Consider the following 22,962-nt stretch of genomic DNA (forward strand, 5'->3'; position numbering starts at 1 on the left):
ATTTTGTAATGGCATCTCAGCTAATAACTTAATAGAAGTCTATACATGACTCGCAATTTATAAATTTACTCACGAAACGGTGCTAAAATATACACAGATAAGTCGCTGCGCTGCATAAGTCTCTCTGTCAATTTTTAATAAAAAAGTGACTTATAAAACATAAAATATGTTACCTACCAACAGTAGGAATGTCCATCATTATCAGCTCATTATAATATTATATCGGTAGAAACCCACACGCAGAGACACACGTATCTAAATATCTTTTAAGGCGTGATGCACTAAAATGCCCTACATTTTAATTCTCTATAATTAGAACATAAATCTGACTAATTTAGATTAACACTCATTGCTTATGCACATTTGTTAGCACCTTTAGCAGCATTCATGCTCCAGCCTCTCGATGGTGAACGTGAGCTTTCTGTGACATATCAATAAAACGATGGAAGGATATTGGTAGATCCATGTCTTACTTTGAAAATCAACAACTTTAGTGAGCTACTTACATCTTACATTTACAAAACAGCAGAAGTGATTCTTCCAACAGAAACATTTAACAAGTTTAACGTCCTCCTGCTGACACCTTTCACTACAGCAGAGTGGTGTGTTTGTGTTTTACTTCATACTATGTATCTGTAGGCACATTTCAACACTCTGGTGACGTCTGTTCTCACACACTATTCCCTCTAAACCAAAGATCTGATCCACAGGGAATTAATAAGTCATTTTTAAATAAAAGTAACCGCTATTCCTCAGTGTCGACTCAGGGTCGCACTGATTTAGTGAGAGACATAAAACAGAATTGAACCGTAGCTGACAGTTTGATGGTTTAACTCAGGGATGGGCAACTCTATCACAGCGGGGGCCACAAAAATGTGATTGTATCTGATCCGAGGGCCACATGATCAACATTCATCAGAACATTAATAGTTATGTATTTTTGTTATTTTTTGTGTTCTTGTTGCAATTTTGTGTATTTTTCTGTCATTTTCTGCATCTAAGCTGTTGATTTCTGCGTTTTTGAGGTGGATTTCTCTGTATTTTCATGTCATTTTGTTGACAGTCTGTGTGTCTCTGGAGCTATTCTGTAATTTGTTGATGTTTTTGTGTCTTTTTGTAGTCATTTTGTTTGTTTAAGTGGCAGCTGTGTCTGTTTTTGTTGTCATTTTCTGTTTTATGAGTCATTTTGTGTGTTTTGGGAATGTCTTGTGTACTTTATGCATTTTACTGTCGATTTATGTGTTTTGGGAGGTATTCTGTGTTGCTTTGGGGGCCCCCGGGCCGCTAGTTGCCCATGTCTGGTTTAACTAAACAACAGTGCACTGACACAGACATAAACACTTTTTTTGTGCCAAAATTCTGTGCAAACAAAACACTTTGAACGAGCCCCTGTATAGAAAACTATGAGAGTAAAAACTTTGTGGTGAGCAAAGTGTAAACAGAGATATTCTGAGTTAATACAAATATTTAGTTATTAATTACACAGAACTCTCTCCTTGTGTAGAATTTGCAAATTTCTTGTTCACGCAGGATTTGTTTTTAATGAGCAGAATTGTGGCACAAATGAAAACTCTCCACTTTCACCGTGAAACGTCCAAGTGTCCCGTGGTGGGTGTGAGGTCACGTCTGAGCCTTGCACGTGTGCACGTCCACCTGCTGCTGGCAGTCCTGGCAGCGCACGGCACAGCACCAGTGGAACTTGCACTCGCACTTAATGGTGCGGCTGACTCGCGCCGTGTCGTATCCTCGGCCGCAGCACATCACCTCACAGCCGTCCACGCCACGAGACATGCGGTTACAGAGACGACCCGCGGTCCCCAGCGACCCTGCACACAGAGACGTTTAATGTGTCGTTCATCCAACAACAGGAGAGACATTCAAATGATCAAATAAACCAGGAATGAGCGCCACTTTCCTTTTTGTTTCAGTACAAATAAGTCAGTCAGTGAAAATGTTCACGTTTATCATATTTTTCCAGAGCAAAGACAACACTAAAGGGTGTTTAAAGAGTAACTAAACCCCAAAACCATGTATTTGGGTATGAAGTAGTGCTGTGGATGAATTATAGCCAACTCTCAACATTTTAGTCAAAGTACTTTCAATTTGTCATATTTAGTTGTAAAATGTCACAGTGACTGCCCTCTATGGGTTGAAACCAGGCTATTACAATTGATTTTTGCTATTGGTTGAGAACAAGATCATGTGACATTTTGGGACCATCTTGCCTCACAAACAAGCACTGTTAGCCCCGCCCCTTTTATAAAAACACCTGTGGGCTCTACAATCTGTGGTGAGTAGGTTGGATTGAGAGAAGAGTGAATAGAGAGCGGTATAATGAGTAATGAGTAGCTAGTTAGCATAGCATGGATTGTTCATTGGAGATTTTATAGTATAGACTGGGTGTGTCTTACCTGCTCCAGGAGCCCCGCCCATAATCAAGGCATTTTTTTTTAAATTTCTCTCCTAGTGGCAGGTCAGGAGAAGGCAGGGTTTAGTTCCTCTTTAAAGTATTAGCAATAATCAAAACAGTTTAGTCAGTTACACAATGGAGGGTCTCGGAAATCTCCAAAATTTCTGCATGAAATATGTACACGTGAGTTTTATGGATCAAATGAGCAGAACTTTCAATGTCGATGTTACGATAAATTACACACGATGTCATTTATTTTGAAATGTGAGACTAATTACAATCATAAAAGACTTTTGAAACATTTATTTAAGACATTTTAATGACAATAGATTAGGTCAAAGGTCAAGAAGGATAAACTCGCGCTGGCTGACGATGTAGGCAGCGACAGATTTAGATCATTTTTCCCGTTGGAGCTTTAATTCCTTGAAATATGTTTTGGGTAAACGTAGTATCGGTCTCTGAGACAGATTACGTGTAATATCAATAATATGAACACTATTAAAACACTAACGATCTCTGGAATAACATTAAAAATGCTGTTAGGTTGGAAATATCAACATAGTGGACGAGCTTGTTTACGTTTATACTGTATCCCTCTGACCTACAGTATGACCCCCCCAGGTCGTGCATGCGCAGTTCCAGAGTGTGAAAAGGCTTATTAAGGCCTTATTTTTAGATTCATGAATTTAACGCCTTTCAAGACTTTTTAAAGTTCCGCGGGAACCCTGCTTATTGACAAATGTGTTGTGTTTATTGTAATGTATTCATGTACAGTCCAGCTGCTTCTGGCTGTTTGTATGTTTGACACACCCAACATAACTTTATGAGTGTGTGACGCTCACTGTGGAGCACAAACTGTAGTCAAGTGTGTGTGTGTGTGTGTGTGTGTGTGTGTGTGTGTGTTCTGGAATTTGCTGGTGTTTACATTCACACATTGCTCTGCACTGTACGGCATCACTGCACAACTCCCTCAGCAGGTAATATGTCTGGACATGACATCTCTGACTCCGCCCTCGTCCGTCATCCACAGCATGACATCACAGGCTTTAGTGTAACAGAGTTTAGGGCCGACGTGGACAACTGATGGTCCGCGGGCCACGTGCTGGCCCATCAGTCTGAATTATGACTGAAGCTCCCAAATATCCGCACCAAAAGACACAAAACACAAATAAAACGACAAAAAAAACAACTAAAAATGACTCCAACAACACACAAAGCAACAAGAAAACTACATAACGCTATAAACAGTCTACATCCATGTTTCTCAAATGGTGGTACGTGTACCCCTCGGGGTACGCGATGGCAATACTTGAGAGACAGCGAGAAAAATTTACAATGTGAGTGTCAGTCTTGGTCCCACCCCAGGCGTGACATCACCGGAACTGATAAAAGCGACGAAATCCGTGTTTTTCAACCTTGGGGTCAGGATGACATATGGTGTCACCTGGAGTTTAAAGTGGGTCGACTGAAATTTCTGAAAAATTCAAATCGATTTTTGAAATGTGGCTTTTTTTTTTTTTTTTTATGAAAACAACACACAACTGTATTTTTATACTTTCACTTTGTGAATCTAGTTAAACTAAAATGTAGTAAAATAAATAAATAAATAAATAAATAAATAAATCTGAACTCAAATATGATGATATGTAAAAAATGTCTTTGTAGTCACCAGAAATTCTTGATCTCAAAATGGAGTCACGATCCAACAAACGATGGGAACCACTGCATTAAATACTTTCTTTCCACTAATTTACAAAATGAGATTCTTTAAAATGTGTGTTATCACTCATTCATTCCATCATTGTGCTGTATACTTGTTTTTAAACAATTTTTCCAAGCAAAATGTTGTAGTCGGACAAAAGGGGGGACATGGATTTAGAAATAAGAGAAAGGAGGAACTGGAGTACGTTATGTATCAGGAAAAAGAAGAAAAAGATTCAGAACTCTGTAAAAACTGACCAATCGCTGCCAATTGGTCCCAATTTAAAGAAGAACGGAAGGCAATGATATGGCCTCGGATCAGATATGATCACATGATACAATCACATGATACAATCAATCACCTATAGAAGGGACTGATGAAGATTCAAGCAGAGTCTTCCTCTGCCAGCGTCTGCTTATTGAATCAGGACGAAGGAGCCCAGAGATGAGTTTAGCACCTGAGCCGAGAGGAATCGATTTCACACTGTAGAGAGGCATAGAGGGGCCGCAGGGCTATCTCTGAGGACTGTGTGTGTGTGTGTGTGTGTGTGTGTGTGTGTGTGTGTGTGTGTGTGTGTGTGTGTGTGTGTGTGTGTGTGTGTGTGTGTGTGTGTGTGTGTGTGTGTGTGTGTGTGTGTGTGCGCTTCTACAGTGAATAAGGGAGTTTGCATACCTTCTTGAGGTTTTCGCTGTGTCGTGAGTTCAGAGATGGATTTGACAGTGTGTCGATAACTTAGAGCAGGACATCTATAAAGTTATTAAAAAAAACATACTCAAGTAAAATGAAAGTATTTCCCTGTAACATTACTTTGTTAATGAAGTCCTTCATATGAATATGACTGAAGTCAAAGTCTTCCAGTGGCTCTTTTTTTCTGTACTTAAAGCTGCAGTATGTAGAATCATGAGACTCCTTCCCTGTTTCATAACCTATGGTCCCTTACCAGTATCCTCATGAATGCACACAACTGTGGAGCTCTGAGTGACTTTTTGCTCAACAGAGATTAGTGACAAATGTAGAGACTTTATCTTGTGTTATTGGAGTTTTTTTTTTATGTTTTAGAGACTCTGACATGAATGCACATATCACTCTGTAGTTACTGTCAGTGCCTGATCCTTTCAGATTCTTTCAACGCACGCATGTAGACTATGTCACTTCCTTCACTTGCAATCTTTATGACAGAGCTCCTGGGACGTGATATTGAATGTAAACGGACCATATGATGTTTGGTAAATATTTTAATAGTACATACTGTATGTAAATGTGTGACTGTTTTTGTAATGTTTTCAATTATTATTAAAAAAAAAAAAAAAAAGAAGAAGAACCACAGCAAGACGATATATACAAAAACACAATACACAACATGGACAATCAAAAATCAAACAGAAAATAAAATAAAAAACTAAATAAATTGGAATTCACTGAAAAAAGAGAAATTCGAATTATTTTTAAATTGCAGGGTTTCAAACAATGTCCTCTATTGTACTTCACTACAGAGGACGTGAACGCGCATCATCTTTGGGCAGCCAATAGTAACCCCCCAAACAGCTCCTGAAGCACTTTGTAAAAAGATCTCTGATTGGCTAAAAGGTTACGTCACGCTCCTGGATTTCTAAAGCTCATCCACAGAGCCCAGAGAAGATGTAAAAGTGCACCGAGTTTCTGAACATTTTGGATTACAGTATGCTCAAAGGTGATTATGGATTTTTGACCATATGAAGCTAGAGAAAAACTTACATACTGCAGCTTTAAATGTCAAGAGTACTGGCTTCATCATTTGATTTAAGTCAAATGATATCAAACAGGATTAAGTTGTACTGGAGGTTTCAATCAACTGTCGATGGCAATGAGCAAATCTGCAGAGAAACCACAGCGCTGCACAGAGAAAATCAACAACAAGCACATGGAAGAGTCGGAGAGCTTTAAATCTCTGTGAAGTGCGATTACAACGGATGGAGAGTGTAAGACTGAAGTAGGAAGTTTGAAGATATGCGCTTCGTCTTTGGCAAATGGAACCAGAAATGTGTTTTTAAGACACTGAGAGACCCGTACGAGGATCGAGTTTCCAAACCGTCGCTGAAGTGAAGGAGCGACGGTTTGGCCTTGTTTGTCTCATTGTTGGAAAAGAACGTCTTCAAGTATGTTTCATTGGAGTAAAGCAGGAGTTTGATTTCAAGTGAACCGTAGATTTTAGGCGGGAAAATAAAGTCATTTTAACATTATTGTGCCTTAGTTTGCACTCCCACATGTAAGTGATGTATACAGTATGTAAGACACCAGTAGCAAAATAAATTAAAGTATCGGCCCCTGCAGGATCTAACTTATAAATTCACCAATTCTGTGCGATTATTTGTGATTATTAACATGATTTTAAAACAATTTGCTAATAAAAATGACAGCAGTCATGTGATAAAAGCATGGGAAAACTGTGACATTTGTGTATTTGGATGAACACAATGATTCATACTTTCTCCTGTGGGCCACATTGGAGGCTCTAATGGCCATGTTTGGCCCCCGGGCCTTGAGTTTGACACGTGAGGTAAAGCAAGAAGACAACAGCATGACACGTCTATGGACTGAGGCAGACTCTACTGTTACTTTGTTACTGTGCACTGCTGTTTAGAGCACTGGTTGGATGTAACAGTGTACGAGTCATGATTGAGAGTGTGTAAGTGCTCCTGAGGGCCCCTTGGTTAACACACTGTGTGTGTGTGTGTGTGTGTGTGTGTGTGTTACATCACCCTGCTTACATATATACATCCCAGAAAAAGGTGAAGCCTCAACTTGTTCCTGAGATCCTCCAATGTCCACTAAGACGTGACTGTAGATAAAAACGTAGCAACACAGAGAGGAAAGAAGGTCGTTCTAGAAGCTGCGTTGCCAGGTTGGGGATTATCATGTCTGAAAGGGAATGTTTAGGGCATTTTGGTGGATTGACACGTTGGGGCGTGGAAGACGTAAATGATAAAGAAGAGTCGGCCACAAAACAACTTGAACTCTAACATAGAAAACATATCAATCATTGCATTCTCAACATTACAGAACAATACTCTACTGTATGAGATTTGTGTACTTTGACATGTCCTACGACTACTGGAGAAACAAAATCAGTTTGTGTTTGTACAGGGTTCTCGCTAGTGCTGTTGAACGTAGGGGCCCCCGACTTTGTCATTCTGCTCGCCTACGGAGCGATGGCGCCCCCTGTAGTTTTTTTTCTTTTTTAATTACTACCGTCATAATAATTGTTGCACAAATGGACACAAAAGGTTCTCTTGGGTCACATCTTTTTTCGCCCCCAATTAAAGCTCCACTGTGTGCATCCTCCGCGGATGTATGCGCGCGCGTCCTCTGCTTGTGTGTGTGCGTGTGTGTGTTTGATCCAATATTACTGCAGCTCCCACATAAAACCTAATTTAAATTTGAAAAGCGCGTCTTGGAATCATTCTTTTGGATAAAATGTAATTTCTTGTCTCTACAGTGTCTGAGTATTTATTAGTGGAGGACCAATACCAAACATGAGTAACTATCTCCATTCATCAGGACCCTTCACCAATTCAACAAATCACTTTTAGCTTTAAAGTAATTGGGCTGGAACTTCACTAAATTTGGTCTTCAGAGAGTTATACCTTGCTCACACGCCACACAAACCCCGTATGTTGTGATAAATTCCTGGTGAGAACCCTGACATATGTTCTAAAAGGTCCCATATTATACAAATTTCACTCTTTAATGCTTTTCTATCAGTAATATGTAAATTATATCTCTATAGCCTCATCACGAGGCTCCAAAAGTAAAACTGTATGATTCCTCCATCCTTTATTTGCTCCACATTTTGTAAATTGTGTGCACAGATGGGTGGGTTTGAGTTTGCTCCGTTTATGAAGTCATAAGAGGAATAACTCCTCCTACTGATCTTTTCTACCCCTCCCACAGGTAGGTGAGCTCCACCCTCACTAACTACTTCGTGAGTAAATAGACATGGTGAAAGCAGGACGTTGTTGTCGGCTGCATCGAGCAACACATTTATTTTATCCTTCCCTTAGCTGAGCCTCTCAGGACTTAAAATTGGCACATACAGAGCTAGCTTAGCTTAGCTTAGCTCAAAGACTCTGGATAAAGCACAACGCGTCCCAACACTTAATGACCCGAGCACAAACGTGAAAGATGTAGGTTCAAGTCATTTTGTTTTTCTTTTACTACATAAACCTAACTAGCGTGATAAGCTGCTCGCTAAATGTCAGTGTAACGTTAGCCCTGAAGCTAACACTACTCAGTTACTGCTGCTAACGTTGTGCCTATTGACACACAAGAGCAAATAATATCAGGATACGTTCAACATAAGATGTGTGATCATGAACTTGGTACTGCTAACCAAAGCCACATCCTTCTCCAGAGCTGAGTGTGGAGTAGGCGGGGCCAGACACAGCTCATTTACATACCTGAAGTAACTCAGAAACTGCCTGTTCTAAAGGTATCTGATTAGAGTGAATTTTTAGAACGCTGAACATCAGGACAACGGATGCGTTTTGGGGAAAATCACTTCAAATAATATTTTTGTTGGGCTTCTGAGATCTTTGTGAAATGTTATGAAAAGCAGTAAAATATGTGACCTTTAATGTAAAATATGTGACCTTTAATGTAAAATACATGACATGAGCCTAGACTAATACATTATCACAGGCTGCAAAAAGCACGCGCACACACACACACACACACACACACACACACACACACACACACACACACACACACACACACACACACACACGAGATGTGTGTGATTTATAATGATGGGCGGTGCTCTAAGGTTTCAACTCACTAAAGTGTGTAATGGCTCTTAAAAGTGACCGACACCCGATCGCCACGGATTATCTGCTGCCTGACAGGCATTAGGATACCACAGTCACACACACACACGTGCACGCGCACAAAGACACACAAAAACTAAGACTATGTTAACACCTTTGTGGTTGTTTCGTGTCTGGAGTCATTTAATGTGTTTTTCTGTAATGTTCTGTATTTTTGTTGTCGATTTGTGTGTTTTTGGAGTCTATGTGTATTGTCTCCTCCATCCTCACTATTGTTATCAGTTTGTTTTCTTTCATCTGTCGTTAAGTTAGTGCTAATGTTAGGTTAATGCTATTGCTTGGCTAATGCTAAGTTAGTGCTAATGCTATGTTAATGCTATTGTTTGGCTAATGCTAAGTTAGTGCTAATGCTAGGTTAATGCTATTGCTTGGCTAATGCTAAGTTAGTGCTAATGTTAGGTTATTGCTATTGCTTGGCTAATGCTAAGTTAGTGCAAATGTTAGGTTATTGCTATTGCTTGGCTAATGCTAAGTTAGTGCTAATGTTAGGTTAATGCTATTGCTTTGGTAATGCTAAGTTAGTGCTAATGTTAGGTTATTGCTATTGCTTGGCTAATGCTAAGTTAGTGCTAATGCTAGGTTAATGCTTAGCTAATGCTAGGTTAATGCTATTGCTTGGCTAATGCTAAGTTAGTGCTAATGTTAGGTTAATGTAATTGCTTGGCTAATGCTAAGTTAGTGCTAATGTTAGGTTAATGCTATTGCTTGGCTAATGCTATTGCTTGGCTAATGCTAAGTTAGTGCTACTGCTAGGCTAATGCTAAGTTAGTGCTAATGCAAGGTTAGTGCTAATGCTAGGTCAAGTCTATTGCTAGGTTAATGCTATTGCTAGTATAATGTTATTGCTAGCTGAATGCTAATGCTAGGTTGATTAACTAGTATGAACGTAGTGTGTGAGTGAGTGTTGGTGGTGGTCGGAGGGTCTGATGGTGCACTATGGCAGCCTCGCTTCTGTCAGTCTGCCCCAGGGCAGCTGTGGCTACAATAGTAGTTTACCACCACTAAGTGTGGAGTGAAAGAATAATGCCTTAATTCTGTAAAGCGTCTTTGAGTGTCTATGATAAAGCGCTATATAAAATTGATGCATTATTATTATTATTATTATTATTAATAATAATTCTAATGCTAGAGTAATGTTAATGCTAGGCTAATGCTATAGGTAGACTAATGCTAGGTGAATGCTAATGCTGGGTGAATGCTAATGCTAGATTAATATAAATTCTAGGCTCATGGTATTGCTAGGCTAATGCTAGATTAATGTAAATTCTAGGCTCATGGTATTGCTAGGCTAATGCTAGCTAATGCTAATGCTAAGCTAATACTAAGTTGTTTTATGTGTCTTGAGTCTTTTTGTGTATTGTTGTTTTTTTTTGGAGTCTTTTTGTGTATTTTTGGGAAAAATGTGTAAAAATAATGTTCCTATTATCATCCTGTGGGTGTTTACCTGACTCCTGATCCCGGACGCAGTAATCAGGCGAGTCTTCAAAGTACACCATGTCATTCTTGCTGGGACGTTTGAAATGAGCATGTGCAGCAGTGAAACCAGTGCCATACTGGTTGACCACCACCTGCACGGCACCGTTGTACTTCCTTCGTAAGTGCTCGCCGGTGCGTCTGAAGTCGGCCATGGACAACCAGCAGGTTCGGATGCTGCAGGAGCCACTGACGCCGTGACACTTACACTCCAGGGTCATGAAGCGCTTCACTGCCTGAGGGGGAAAGCACCAGGTCAGGTCACTCCTGTCCTCAGATCCCTCCACTGGCTTCCAGTACAAAGTAGGATTGATTTTAAGATTGTAATACTTGTTTACAAGGCACTGAATAGTCTTCATGAGAGATACGCTAATGAGTTATACACCATGAGTTTAACTGTTCCAAATATATACGTTCCAGGCTGCTTTCTATTTTTACGCCCCTAGTGAATGGAACACTCTACCTGCAGATCTGAGAGGGGCTCCTACATTAAAGGCCCATGTTACGCTAAATTTACTTTCCTGTGCTTTAAACGTCATAAAAGTGCTATTTGGGCTTCATACACATTCCCAAAGTGTTTTTTTCATTGATTCCCTCAATCGTTAGTTAGAGGGTGATTTGCTACTTTCTTACTGCAGGGTGAGCCCAAACACCTCGCTCCAATTTGATGACGCGTTCCCACTTTGATGACGAATTTGACACCGCACTGAGCTGGAGAAGCCACGCCTCCAGGAAGCTCTCTGCCGTGATTGACATTAAGGCACTAAGGTGCGCATGTCAGCATGTCAGCATGTCAGCGTCGTTCGCGCAGTGCTATGTATGTATTTTCTACAGTCTATGTATGTACCGGCGAACGCCCCGCCCCCACGCTCTGTCTCGTGTTTATAAAGCAGCATGAGCTTGGCTACGGAGTGGGTGGGAGGAGGGCGGGCCGTCCTCTGGCCCTACGTCACCATTCGGGGAGGAGGAAGTCAGTGTCCCGTCTATAGACACGCCCACTCACTCAAATCAGCCTGTTTGTGTAGAGTTGCTCAGAAAGTGACTTTTCAGAGGCTAAAACTCTGGAAAACAGGCGAGTTTGGGAAAATAAACCTCAAATACTATGTTTTTGGGGTTCTTAGAACAAATGGAGATGGGTGAAAAATAGCACGACATGGGACCTTTCTATTTTTACGCCCCTCGTAAATGGAACAGCCTACCTGCAGGTCTGAGAGGGGCTCCTATATTTAGCACTTTTAAAAGCAAATTAAAAACTCTACTTTATGCAAAATGTTATGGTTAGATGTTGATGGCTGCTTTCAGGTTGTGTTTGTTTGTGTCCGTGTTGTGTGAGTTGCTTCTTGCTTGAAATGTGCCATATAAATAAAGTTTGATTTGATTTGATCTGATGTTTGTACAGCCAGGAGTCAACACATCCACATTAGAGTTTGGTCACCTTCCTGCCGGCTCGGTTGTTGTGCAGGTTCATGAGAGCTCGGGCGTCCCGTTCCTTCCTTTCTTTGGCGTCCACAAAGGCTTGGCTGAATCGCATGGCGTGCTCCACGTGGTCGCTGCAGCCGCCCCAGTCGAAGGCGCCCTTTGCATCATTTGACGAGCCCTTCTTGGTGGGATCACAGGAGCAGGAGTCCAGCTCGCCTTGGCTGCAGGCGCGTGCCAGTGTGTGGACGACTCCAGCGGCAGAGATAGCGTAAACAAAGGCCACCTCACGGCTGCCTGTGGGGCGGGAACACATGAAACACACAAACTGATGTTACTGTTAGTTGTTTTAAAAAGATGTGCGCTGTCTTATTGTGCTTTGGTGCCACAAACTAAATAAAACATATTTTTCAAAAATAAAAAATAAAAAGATTAACTCAGCCCCTTGGCTACGCATGCATTTAAATAAATACATATTGTCCCATTAAAACGATTAAAATCTGAATCACAATTTCAGAAAATGTCCTTTTATTAGTGAATGAAGAGAAACTTATTAATTTTAGGCTGTTGGAACAAAGCATTTAAGACATCACATGCCAAGTTCTACACTTTTTCTGTTTGGAGCCAAAGAGATTTTTGTGCTTACATCAGATTTTGAGCAAAAGCACTGTATTTTAATACCCACCAGTTGGCGTGGTTACAAGTGTTTGAAAAGAAAAGGCTTTATAGGGTTATCTGTTTCAGTTGGCATGTGATGTGTACAGTTTTTACTTCTATATAGAGTACACTGAGGGGCGGATTCACTAAAGGTTTAGGGGTATTACAACATGTGCAAACGTCACTCCACGCGCTAACAAGCCATACAAACCCTAGCGAATCAGGAGTACGCTGCTGCTGTACATCGCAATGCACCCTCAATCCATTTAGCGTGTTTCCCCCAAATAAATATTCATAGTAGGCGAATCTCTCAGGGGGAGCAAAAATACAAGAGAAGGAAATGCAAATAAATTTATGCAGGGGGAGCAATGCGATTTATGAAATCTTGAACTGTTCGCGGTGATAGTTTTAGTACCATAAAATACTATGACTGAAAAGCAGGTGAAAACACACACGCAGAGATCATCGCTGCAGTAAATGTGGACAGAAAACACAGCAGAGATGAAAACACATGCAATCAGCTGTACGCACGCACAACTCTACTACGCCGAATGCTGTCTCACACACGCACGCACACGATCATCCGCACGCATGCACACATCCACACATCTGTCACTCCACGCACATTTCTCCACTGCGGCATGAATAAAGAATATCTGTCCATCTATCTATCTATCTATCTATCTATCTATCTATCTATCTATCTATCTATCTACCTATCTATCTATCTATCTATCTATCTATCTACCTCATCAATTGTTTTATTCGTTTCCTCTACTAACACCTCCAATTCCAATTCCGCTGCTTCACATTTTTATTTACGCTTCCGCGCACTCATGTTCACCCTCCATGTTCAACACAACACGTACAAAACGCTCATTTAAATAAGGGCGGTCTGCACCAGTTCTGAACATGCACTAATTATTGCTGCAATCTTAGTGAATTCCGCTCAGCAGGTGAGGAAAGGATTTAGGGAAGCAACTGATTTACCACCCTTTATTTCAGATCTTAGTGAATCCACCCCTGAGTGTGTTCCGGTCCTTCACCTGTTTCCAGTCCATGTTCTAATGTTTATTTCTTCCCAGTCGTGGAAAACACACACAGTTATGATCGACTAAATTCCCTTACAAAAGTGAAACATAGAAGGTAAATAAATAATTTCCTTCCTCCAAAATATGTGGTCAGATGATCAATGTTTTTTTTTTACTGTTTCCAAGCAACAAGTGGTGGCTGATACCCCACTCTCCCCTAAAGTTGGTAACACCCTTGAGGGCAACTTAAATTTAGATTTTGTAACATTTTGTATCCCGCATTGTCAGCACTTACCACAAACAAGGCATGGATCCTGTTGAATACAACTTTTTAAAAAATCTGTTTGATAAAACCTTTCATTAGCAATGACCTGATGTGAAAGTTTTATCTGATGGGAGATCAAAGCAGATCAAAGGCTGGGATGGAGGTTTTTTTTCACTCCTGCTACTAAATGATGTCACAGTGATGAGAATCAAAGACTCAGATTCATTATCATCTGTTGCTTCCCACCTTAGGTTGGTTGCATCTACGTCCAGCAACTGAGTTGAGCGTGTCTAACAAGGTTAAGGATAACAGCGCGGGGTTGGGGGAACAACTCCTGTGTCATTTTTGGAAATTAGCCCGCTGACATTGACAATAAGGAGCTCCGAGCTCAAAGTGCCGTGATAGTGCCGTACGACACGGCCGGGGCCCCGGCTGGGAGGTCTGAATACCACACGGCTGATTAGAGGCCCCAACATGAAACAGACTAAGTTGAAGGATCCGCCTTCACAGGTTAAATCTCAGGGCATGGGAGAGGAACATCAGGCTGCTGATCCTCCAGAGGTAATAAAACAGATTAGGACGTGTGCTAACATGCCCTGGCAGATGAGACGATCACATGTCTTCATTGGACAGGTCACATCTGTCACAGGTCACATCTGTCGCAGGCAGCGACAGCTACTGGAGTACAGTAACAAACCAAAGCTTTTCATACTGATGTACAGAAAATAACAAGTATTTATGATTCGTATAGGTCATGTCTCTCAAATAGGGGTACGTGTACCCTTAGGGGTACGTGATGGCCCTACAGGAGGTACTTGAGAAAGAGAGAGACGGAGAGAAAAGGAGAAAGCGGAAAATGAACAAATAAAGTGTCAGTCTTGGTCCCACCCCAGGTGTGAGATGACCGGAAATGGGAAAAAAAAAAGCTGTAGAACTAAATGTATTCAGGAGGCACTAAATCCGTGTTTTTCAGCCTTGGGGTTGGGACCCCATGTGTGGTCACCTGAAATTTCTGAAAAATCAAAATAGATTTTTGAATTATTATTATTTTTTAAATTAAAACACACAAACAACTGTACTTCTATACTTTCACTTTGTGAAACACAAATCTAGTTAAACTAGAATGCAGTTAAAAAATTGAAAAAAAAAAAAAATATCTGAGCTCAAACGTGATGAAAAACAAAAAAAAAAAAATGTTTTTGGGGTCACCAGAAATTCTTGATATCAAAATGTGGTCACGAACCAAAAAAGGTTGGGAATCACTGCTTGAGACAGTGTTTCTTAAATGGGTGTTCATGTAAACCTTGGGGTACACGATGGCCCTACAGGGGGTACTTGGGAGAGAGAGAGAGTGAAAAATGAACAAATAACAGCATTGAAAAATATTGGTGTTTTAAAATGTGTTTTTTTGGTTAAAATAATAATCATAATAATGATGAAAATGAATTTGTCCCAGACCAAGTGGGATATGACCAGAAATGGATATAAATCTATTCAGGAGGAACAAAATACTGTTTCATTCCACTTATTTACAAAGTTATATTCTTTAAAATGTGTGTTAACAGTCATTTATTCGATCTTTATGCTCTATAATTGTTTTTTTTTTAACTATTCAGTCAAATCTTGTATCTGGATTCCAAAATAAGGGGTACTTGAGCCAAAATATTTTGAGACGCACTGCTTTAGAATAAACTGACGACAGTCTGCTTATAGCTGCTCATGGATCATTTCAGTCCCTGATGTTGGTAATCACACTTTCCTGCTTGTGTGGAGTCGTTTGTCACACTTATTCTTTACCTCAGCTGCACTAAGTGGATAAATCCTCGCTGCACTTCTACAACTGGGAATAAATCAAGTGTCTCCTCCTACAAATCACTGCAGAGAGTAAACAGCGTTTATAACCTGACATGAAGCTTTAAAGTGAGGAGATTAGCTTTATTTGAAAGAAGACTAAATTAGAGCCATCTTTCTTTTTAACGAGCTGAGTGGAGAGTCATTAACCCACGGCGAGGGCACTCGATAGGAACCTGACGATATTTGAATCAGCTGAATCAAAGGGATCAAAGTCAAAGCGTTTTAATGGTGACTGATGCTTTTGAAACATGAAGTCAGTGAGGCTGCTCCAAATGTGATTTAAAATGTGAAAGTTACAAGCCAAAATGTCTTTGAACCCATTATAGCACCACCTAGCGGTGAACTTTTTGGTATGGGTGATCTGTGTGGTCTTATATATGTACCCTGTAAATTTCACAGCCCTTAACAAAATACTTGAGTTGAAATAAATGTTTTTTGTTTCTGTTGTATAAGCCACGCCCACTTTGACCAATCATGATTAACTTCAAGATATGGCCTCAGGAACGACCCAAGGTCATACCCACAAAATTTGGTAAAAATCGGTCTTGTTATATGAGATATAAATTTCCCATATTTGAAGTGCCCCCTAGTGGCCTAAATTATTCAAATTTGGTTCATACCCCGACAGTCACATGCCAACTAAGGATCTCAGATTTGGTGTTGTTAACATTTATTTTGACCGTGATATGGAACAGTTCGCGTTTTTATAGCTAGCTAGAAAACTTTACTCGTTAAAAACTAATTATTTTGACCAAAAAAAATTCTTTCCTTAACTTCAGATCAGGTCCAACTGAAGACTCTGTGTGCCAAGTTTCACGCTGATTGGACAAAACCCCAAGGAGGAGTTTGAAAAAGTAGGTTTTGCAGTTTTCGCAATTTTGAGCCAGCAAAACTCAGCAGAAATGGGCGTGGTCTAGCTCAGCTGATTCAGTGCTATTCAGGGAATCTGAGGGTTTGAGATTTTTGAATGTGCGACATACGATGTGGGAGTTATAGGCCAAAACGCATTGCCCTTGGTTATAGCGCCACCTGCTGCGCACACATGTGAGTTTTGAACTCCATCAAGGTATTGATACCCTGAAGCCACACACCTAATTTGGTTATCCTGTCTTAAACAGTTTCTGAGAAAAGCTGTCCAATTTAACTCCAATGGACGGACGGAGCTCAAACCTATATGCTCCTTCCACTTTGTGGCAGGGGATAATAACATGATGAAAATAAAGCACATCAGTGACGTCTTCACTTGCTTCTCCTCAGTGCCTCACTGTCTGACCTAAACAAGCTAAAACGACCCAAGCCAAGTGAACATTCCGGGAAAGTGAATGGCCAGTGTAAATGTGCCCTTAGGCCACTTTACTTGCAGACCAGGATAGTCTGAGACCTGCTCAAATAAGCTGAGAAAGGTTGGTAAAATAAATGTGGGTTGGAACAAAGCTATGAAAGACAATGACAAGGACAAGAAGAAACCCTAAAGCTGCTCTGACGTGATAAACGTGTGACTGTAAAAAGAGATGCAGCATGAAAAGTGATCTGAGATAGAAAACATACCTGTGAGCGAAATCTCAGGTTCCCAAAGAAACTGTGAGAGGCCGTAAATCAAACCAACACTTTAAAAGTCAACCAATTGTCAAGGCTTGTCTCATCAAATGGTTAAATGTGTGTGTGTGTGTGTGTGTGTGTGTGTGACAACCAACATGAGCCCGCAGCACCTGGTAACACAAGATGACACACACACACACACACACACACACACACGCACACACACACACACACACACACACACACACACACACACACACACACACACACGTCACTGTGCACAAAGATTTTTGTCATAACTAACATTTTAGTCATGATTCATTTTTTTCTTTCTGTTACACACATTTTTGTCAGAACACATTTTTTGTAAAGTAAATTTTTTATACGGTTAATTTTTTTTGGAAAAGTATATTTTTGTCATGTGTTTTTTTGTAACGGCCGTTTTTTTTTTTTATCATATAAATCTCTTTGAAAATCCATTTTTGTTGCAAACCTTTTGCTGTAACAGACAAACTTGTTTTTACGCTTACGGCCATTCTTCTGTCAGTATGCTCCAGGGCAGCTGTGGCTGCATTATAGCTTACCACCACTGGTATGATTGGTGTGAATGAATAATGGTTTCTGTAACACGCGTCGAGTCTTCTTGAAAAAAGTGCTATATAAATCCAATCATTATTATTATTATTTTAATTATATTTTTTAATAGCAGACATGTTTTGTTATAACAGATATTATTGTTTTACAGTTAAAGTTCACATTGTATCCACACCTCTATGTTTAAATAATATGAGCTGGACTCACTCCGCAGCAGCAGGCGTCCAAACAGGTTGTGGTCCCTGGCTGTGGTGTTGCAGTTCCAGCGGTGGTTCCTGAACTGATGCTGGCACTCTGAGATCCAGTCCTGCATCCCGGCCCCGATGGCCTGCATCACCTTTGGGTGCTGGCGGCACAGCAGGCGCTGCTTGTTCACCAGACCTGGAATGTTGTCGCACATCACCTGGGAGCCCAGGGTGCCCATGTACCTGTAGAGTAGAGGTGTAAAGACTACTGATACATACTCAAGTAGAAGTACTGTTACTTGATTGAAATCATACTCATGTACAAGTAAGTTATACATAAAATACTCAAGTACAAGTAAAAAGTAACTCAAAGTAAAAGTTACTAGTTACTTTCACCCCCCATGTTTATTTTTGGTAATAAATCGTTACCATGGTTCCTTTGCATACAGTAAACATCTCATGTATAAACTTAAAAAGGAAGAGACAATTGGAACTCAATTAATTTTTGTATAATTTCTGTATAAAATAAAAAGTTTGTCAAAATATACAGTTATTGTTTTAATAAAATAAGACCAATTAATTCAATCCATCTCAGGCTCTAGCTACATTTATCAACTTCTAAAACTGAGAAAATAACCTCCATTCAATGCTGTTTTGGTGCCCTGGCATTACGTTTAATCTGATTGGTCGGCGATGATGTGATACATTTGATTGTTGTCTGGTTATTTCATTTTTTGTAGTTTCACAATGTTCGTTGATCCTTTAAAAAAAAAATGTAATAAATAAATAAATTTACTCAGTAACGGTTGGGTGAACAAATGTAAGAAATTTCTTCTTTTAAAACGTACTTAAGTAAAAGTAAAATGACTGATTTAGAAATATACTCAAAAAAGTATCATAAAAGCGACTCAATTACAGTAACGTGAGTACTTCTGTTACTTTTACATCTGCTGCAGCGTAGAGCTGCTTTCTTGGTTGTCAAATTTTAAATAGAAACGTATTACTTAGAACAATCTGACACTAATTCTGGTCTTAAGGTAATAAACAACCTTTCTCCTCCTCCATTAAACACTTTTATAATGTAAAACCCAAGCTACGGGTGAGCAAAAGCATTACATCATTATCATTATATGTCATTCCTTTTTTTTTTTTTTTTTTTTTAATAAAAAGTGCTTTTAGTCAATGTTTTCCCTGTTTTACACTCAATGGCTCATTAACAGTCAGTCAAGTGAACATTATCTTTGCAGAGTAATAGTTTGAATGATTATTAATGCACTTCTTTTGTCGTTCTTTATAGAGTAATGTATCAACTTGTATCTGTCAGTGTAGTTTTTGGTGTTTTTTTTTATTTATCATGTCTATATTTCAAGGTTCAAACTTAACAAATGGCCTGGTACTGCAGATGAACACCATTTTACTGTCTGAATAAAGAAATATAAAAAATGAACCAAAGATGAATTATTATATATGTCCATCATAGGAATTATGAGTGAAATGCAAACAATAGAAATGATTCTGCATGACAACTCACCTTCTGTTTCTACGGACTTCAGTTTGAGTGTTTTTAAGTCAACAGGACAGAAGTTACGTATCTATCCAAACAACACCTCACTATCACACAGTGTCAGGTGTGGAATTTGGCTGAGCAAGCATTAATTAAAAGATTGAAGAGAAAAACAGCGACTAGTGAAATAAATCAAATGATATCCAATTACGTTTGGTCTGGAAGCCAAATCGGCTGCATATATACAGTGATAACATCCATGCAGGGGCTGATGAGGTCATTGGATCTGTGAGATGTTCATCATTAACTAACAGCTTCCTGTGCAGCTTTTAAAGGGAAAACAGACGTTTGCTCTTATACTCATATTTTATTAAGAACCCATCAAATAAAGCTGATGCTATGGAAACTTATTATGAGATAAAGAAAGTCATAATTATCAGATAGAACTTCATAATTAGGAGATAAAATGTCATAATTATGAGAAAGTCATAATCATAAAATAGAACTTCATAATTATGAGAAATAGTCCTAATTATGAGATCAAGTTATAATTATGACATAGAACGTCATAATTATGAGATAAAAATCATTAATATGGGATAGAAAGTCATAATTATGAGATAGAATGTCATAATTATGAGAAATAGTCATTATTATGAGATAAAGAAAGTCATAATTATCAGATAGAATGTCATAATTATGAGATAAAATGTCATAATTATGAAAAAGAAAGTCAATTATAAAATAGAACTTCATAATTGTGAGAAATAGTCCTAATTATGAGATAGTCATAATTATGACATAGAAAGTCATAATTATGAGATAAAAAGTCCTAACTACTAAATAGAACTTCATAATTATGAAATGAAAAGTTATTAATATGGGATAAAAAGTCATAATTACGAGATAGAATGTCATTATTATGAGAAAGAAAGTCATAGTTATGAGATAGTGTCAGGTTCTGTTTAGTTTTTGTTAGCCCTGCAAAAACCAAACAGAACCTGACAAAAAGAAAGTCATAATTATGAGAAAAGTATTTTTCTTATGTTAAGTTACAAAGAAATATATAAAAAATGTAAGAGAATCATTTTGCAATAAATAATACTTTGTATTTCCACTATTTTCTATGTACGATGTGTTGAATTCTAAGAACTGAATAAACAGCAAAAATATGTTTTGAATGAATTATTAAGCAAAGTATCATTAAGAATAACAGTCAGTGTTAATAAACTGCTGCAAATGCTCAGTTTGTATTACTAACTCATTATTATGACTTGCCGTGGTCATTTTTAATTGTTTCTTTATTGGTGAAAACGGGATTGCTGATATGTGCTGCATGGTGCATGCATTTAATAAAACAATGCATGGAAACGTTTACAGTTGCATGAGCAAAATAGATAATAAAAAAATTAATATCTAAAGTGAATAAAGGTCTTACCACCAGGATGCATCGATCTTAGCAGGCATCCAGCAGATAGCAATGGATAAATAGAAGCATATTCCACTTGGCAATAAGTTCATATTAACCCAACTCTGGTCCTTTACGAAGCTGGACCCGGCATTTCCTCAGATTAAATAGAAAAAGATAACATGGCAAAGGTAAAGCAGGTTAAAAATATCCAAATTTGGACAGTTTGGATCATGATGGGCGCAAAATGTGCGTGTGCGTCCGGAGCGGCCGCGCTACGAGTCCACCAGAGATCTCCGGAGGAGATAGGCTGCAGGATGAGGTGCTATCAGGTTCACATTGCCTCTGCATAAGGGGTGGGCAGAATCCTGTCTCAGGAATGAGATGTCTCAGAGTATCTGTTCAGGCTGGTTTGACACCACAGGCTTGGCTCGCGTCCAGGTCGTCACTGCGCTCCCGGGGATCCGGATCCGGATCAGAGCCGGTGCAGTGCCGCTCAGCTCAGTGAGCGCGGCCTGCGAGGCCTGAACAGAGTCAATGAGGACGCAGAAAGTGAAGGGATGCGAGCAGGGGATGAACATCATACGGACATAAGATGGTCTGAACCACCAGTCCAACCTCTTCAGGAATGTCCGACGTGCGTAAAAACAGGAGACACGCTTCTAAATGCGCACAGAGGAGGAAATGTGCTCAACACATGCAATGCACATAAATCTTATTTATGTGTTGAATCAAAAAAGGCAAAAGATGAAAGTGAACTAAAATCAAACCAAATGAATTCAGAGCAGAGGCAGAAATCTTTGTGATTCCCGAAGCATGACGCATAGTTATTTTAAAAGTCTTAAACAAACCATCAACTAATACCTCAGGAATGATGGCTCACAGGAAAAAAACATGCATATTCAAGCAGCACCCAAAGGTGATGTGTCCATTTCAATTGGATTATGCAGGGGTTTTGAAGTCTGCAGGGGAAACCAGGAGCTCTGTCACACGGGATTTCCTCACACTTTGATCTGGTCAGTGGTCAGGGTGAATCTGGAACTGTGGAGACTCTGAACAGATGAGATTAAAGAACAAAGTGGATTTTTCCCAGGAACTCAGTGGAGAAGCAGCAGCAGCAGCAGCATATAACAACAGGCCACTGAACAGTTTATAGAACATTTGGAGGAATGGGAGATTAAACTGGTTCTATTAAAGTCACTAAGGTTCTTTAGCATCAGTGATCAGCCTCAATACAATGAGCTGTAATGTGTGTGGTTACAATGAGGGATGTAAGCACCCCTTATGTCCTGGAGAGCCCCTGTTCTGCATGTTTTAGAAGCTCCTCAGGTCCACCAAAACCAGGGTTGGTGTCAATTACATTTTTAATTATCAATGTTCAATTACAAACCAATTATGATTACAATAACTGGCATTTTTTCCAACTACAAATAAATTCTTATCATTTTCCCCCTGAAAGTCAATTACAATTACATTCTCAATTACTGAAGTTCAATCATAATTTTAATAAATTTTTGTCATATAACGTTATGATGATTGTATGTGTGCGCGATGTCGTTTTAGCATCTTTACATTTATGTTAGTGCATTTATTATAATATCTTATGAAAAAGCCCAACTAAGGACAAGAGTTGGAATTTAGGAGAAATAGCTATAAAATATATAATCAGTTACATTCATATTATTGTTACTCTGTAAAATTGTATCGTCTCATATATATATATATGTATATATATATATATATATATATATATATCATATCCTAACTCTATGAGTGTGAAAATTCAATTACAGGTAGTGGGAAAAAACTTAATATAAAACATTTTATTACTTACCTACTGTATATGCGTGTAAGCCATGGAGCTGTTTTGCATTTAATTAACTTGTAATTGCTTAATTACAAATAAATTATGATTACAAGGGCGACATATATTTGAAATTACAATTAAAATTACACCATGTTTGTAATTAATGATCAATTACCCAAATAAAATGATAATGGACCCCAACCCTGAATGATAGCTTATCAGGCTTTCTGCAGAACTGCATGATGAGACCAT

General features: G+C 39.2%; 1 protein-coding gene across 1 annotated transcript; it reads right to left on the reverse strand.

Moving 5' to 3' along the window:
* Positions 1 to 989: 989 nt before the first annotated feature.
* Positions 990 to 21,437, reverse strand: wnt2 (wingless-type MMTV integration site family member 2). The gene is made up of 5 exons (XM_028448741.1): positions 20,934 to 21,437; positions 18,014 to 18,234; positions 11,886 to 12,163; positions 10,422 to 10,686; positions 990 to 1,826 (listed from the first exon to the last, which is right to left on the reverse strand). The coding sequence occupies exons 1-5, from the start codon at positions 21,014 to 21,016 to the stop codon at positions 1,621 to 1,623; spliced, it is 1,053 nt and encodes a 350-aa protein (XP_028304542.1). The 5' UTR covers positions 21,017 to 21,437; the 3' UTR covers positions 990 to 1,620.
* Between the last annotated feature and the right edge of the window lie 1,525 nt (positions 21,438 to 22,962).

The sequence above is a fragment of the Gouania willdenowi genome, chromosome 6 (genome assembly GCF_900634775.1).
Source record: "Gouania willdenowi chromosome 6, fGouWil2.1, whole genome shotgun sequence".
In the NCBI taxonomy this organism is placed as follows: Eukaryota; Metazoa; Chordata; class Actinopteri; order Blenniiformes; family Gobiesocidae; genus Gouania; species Gouania willdenowi.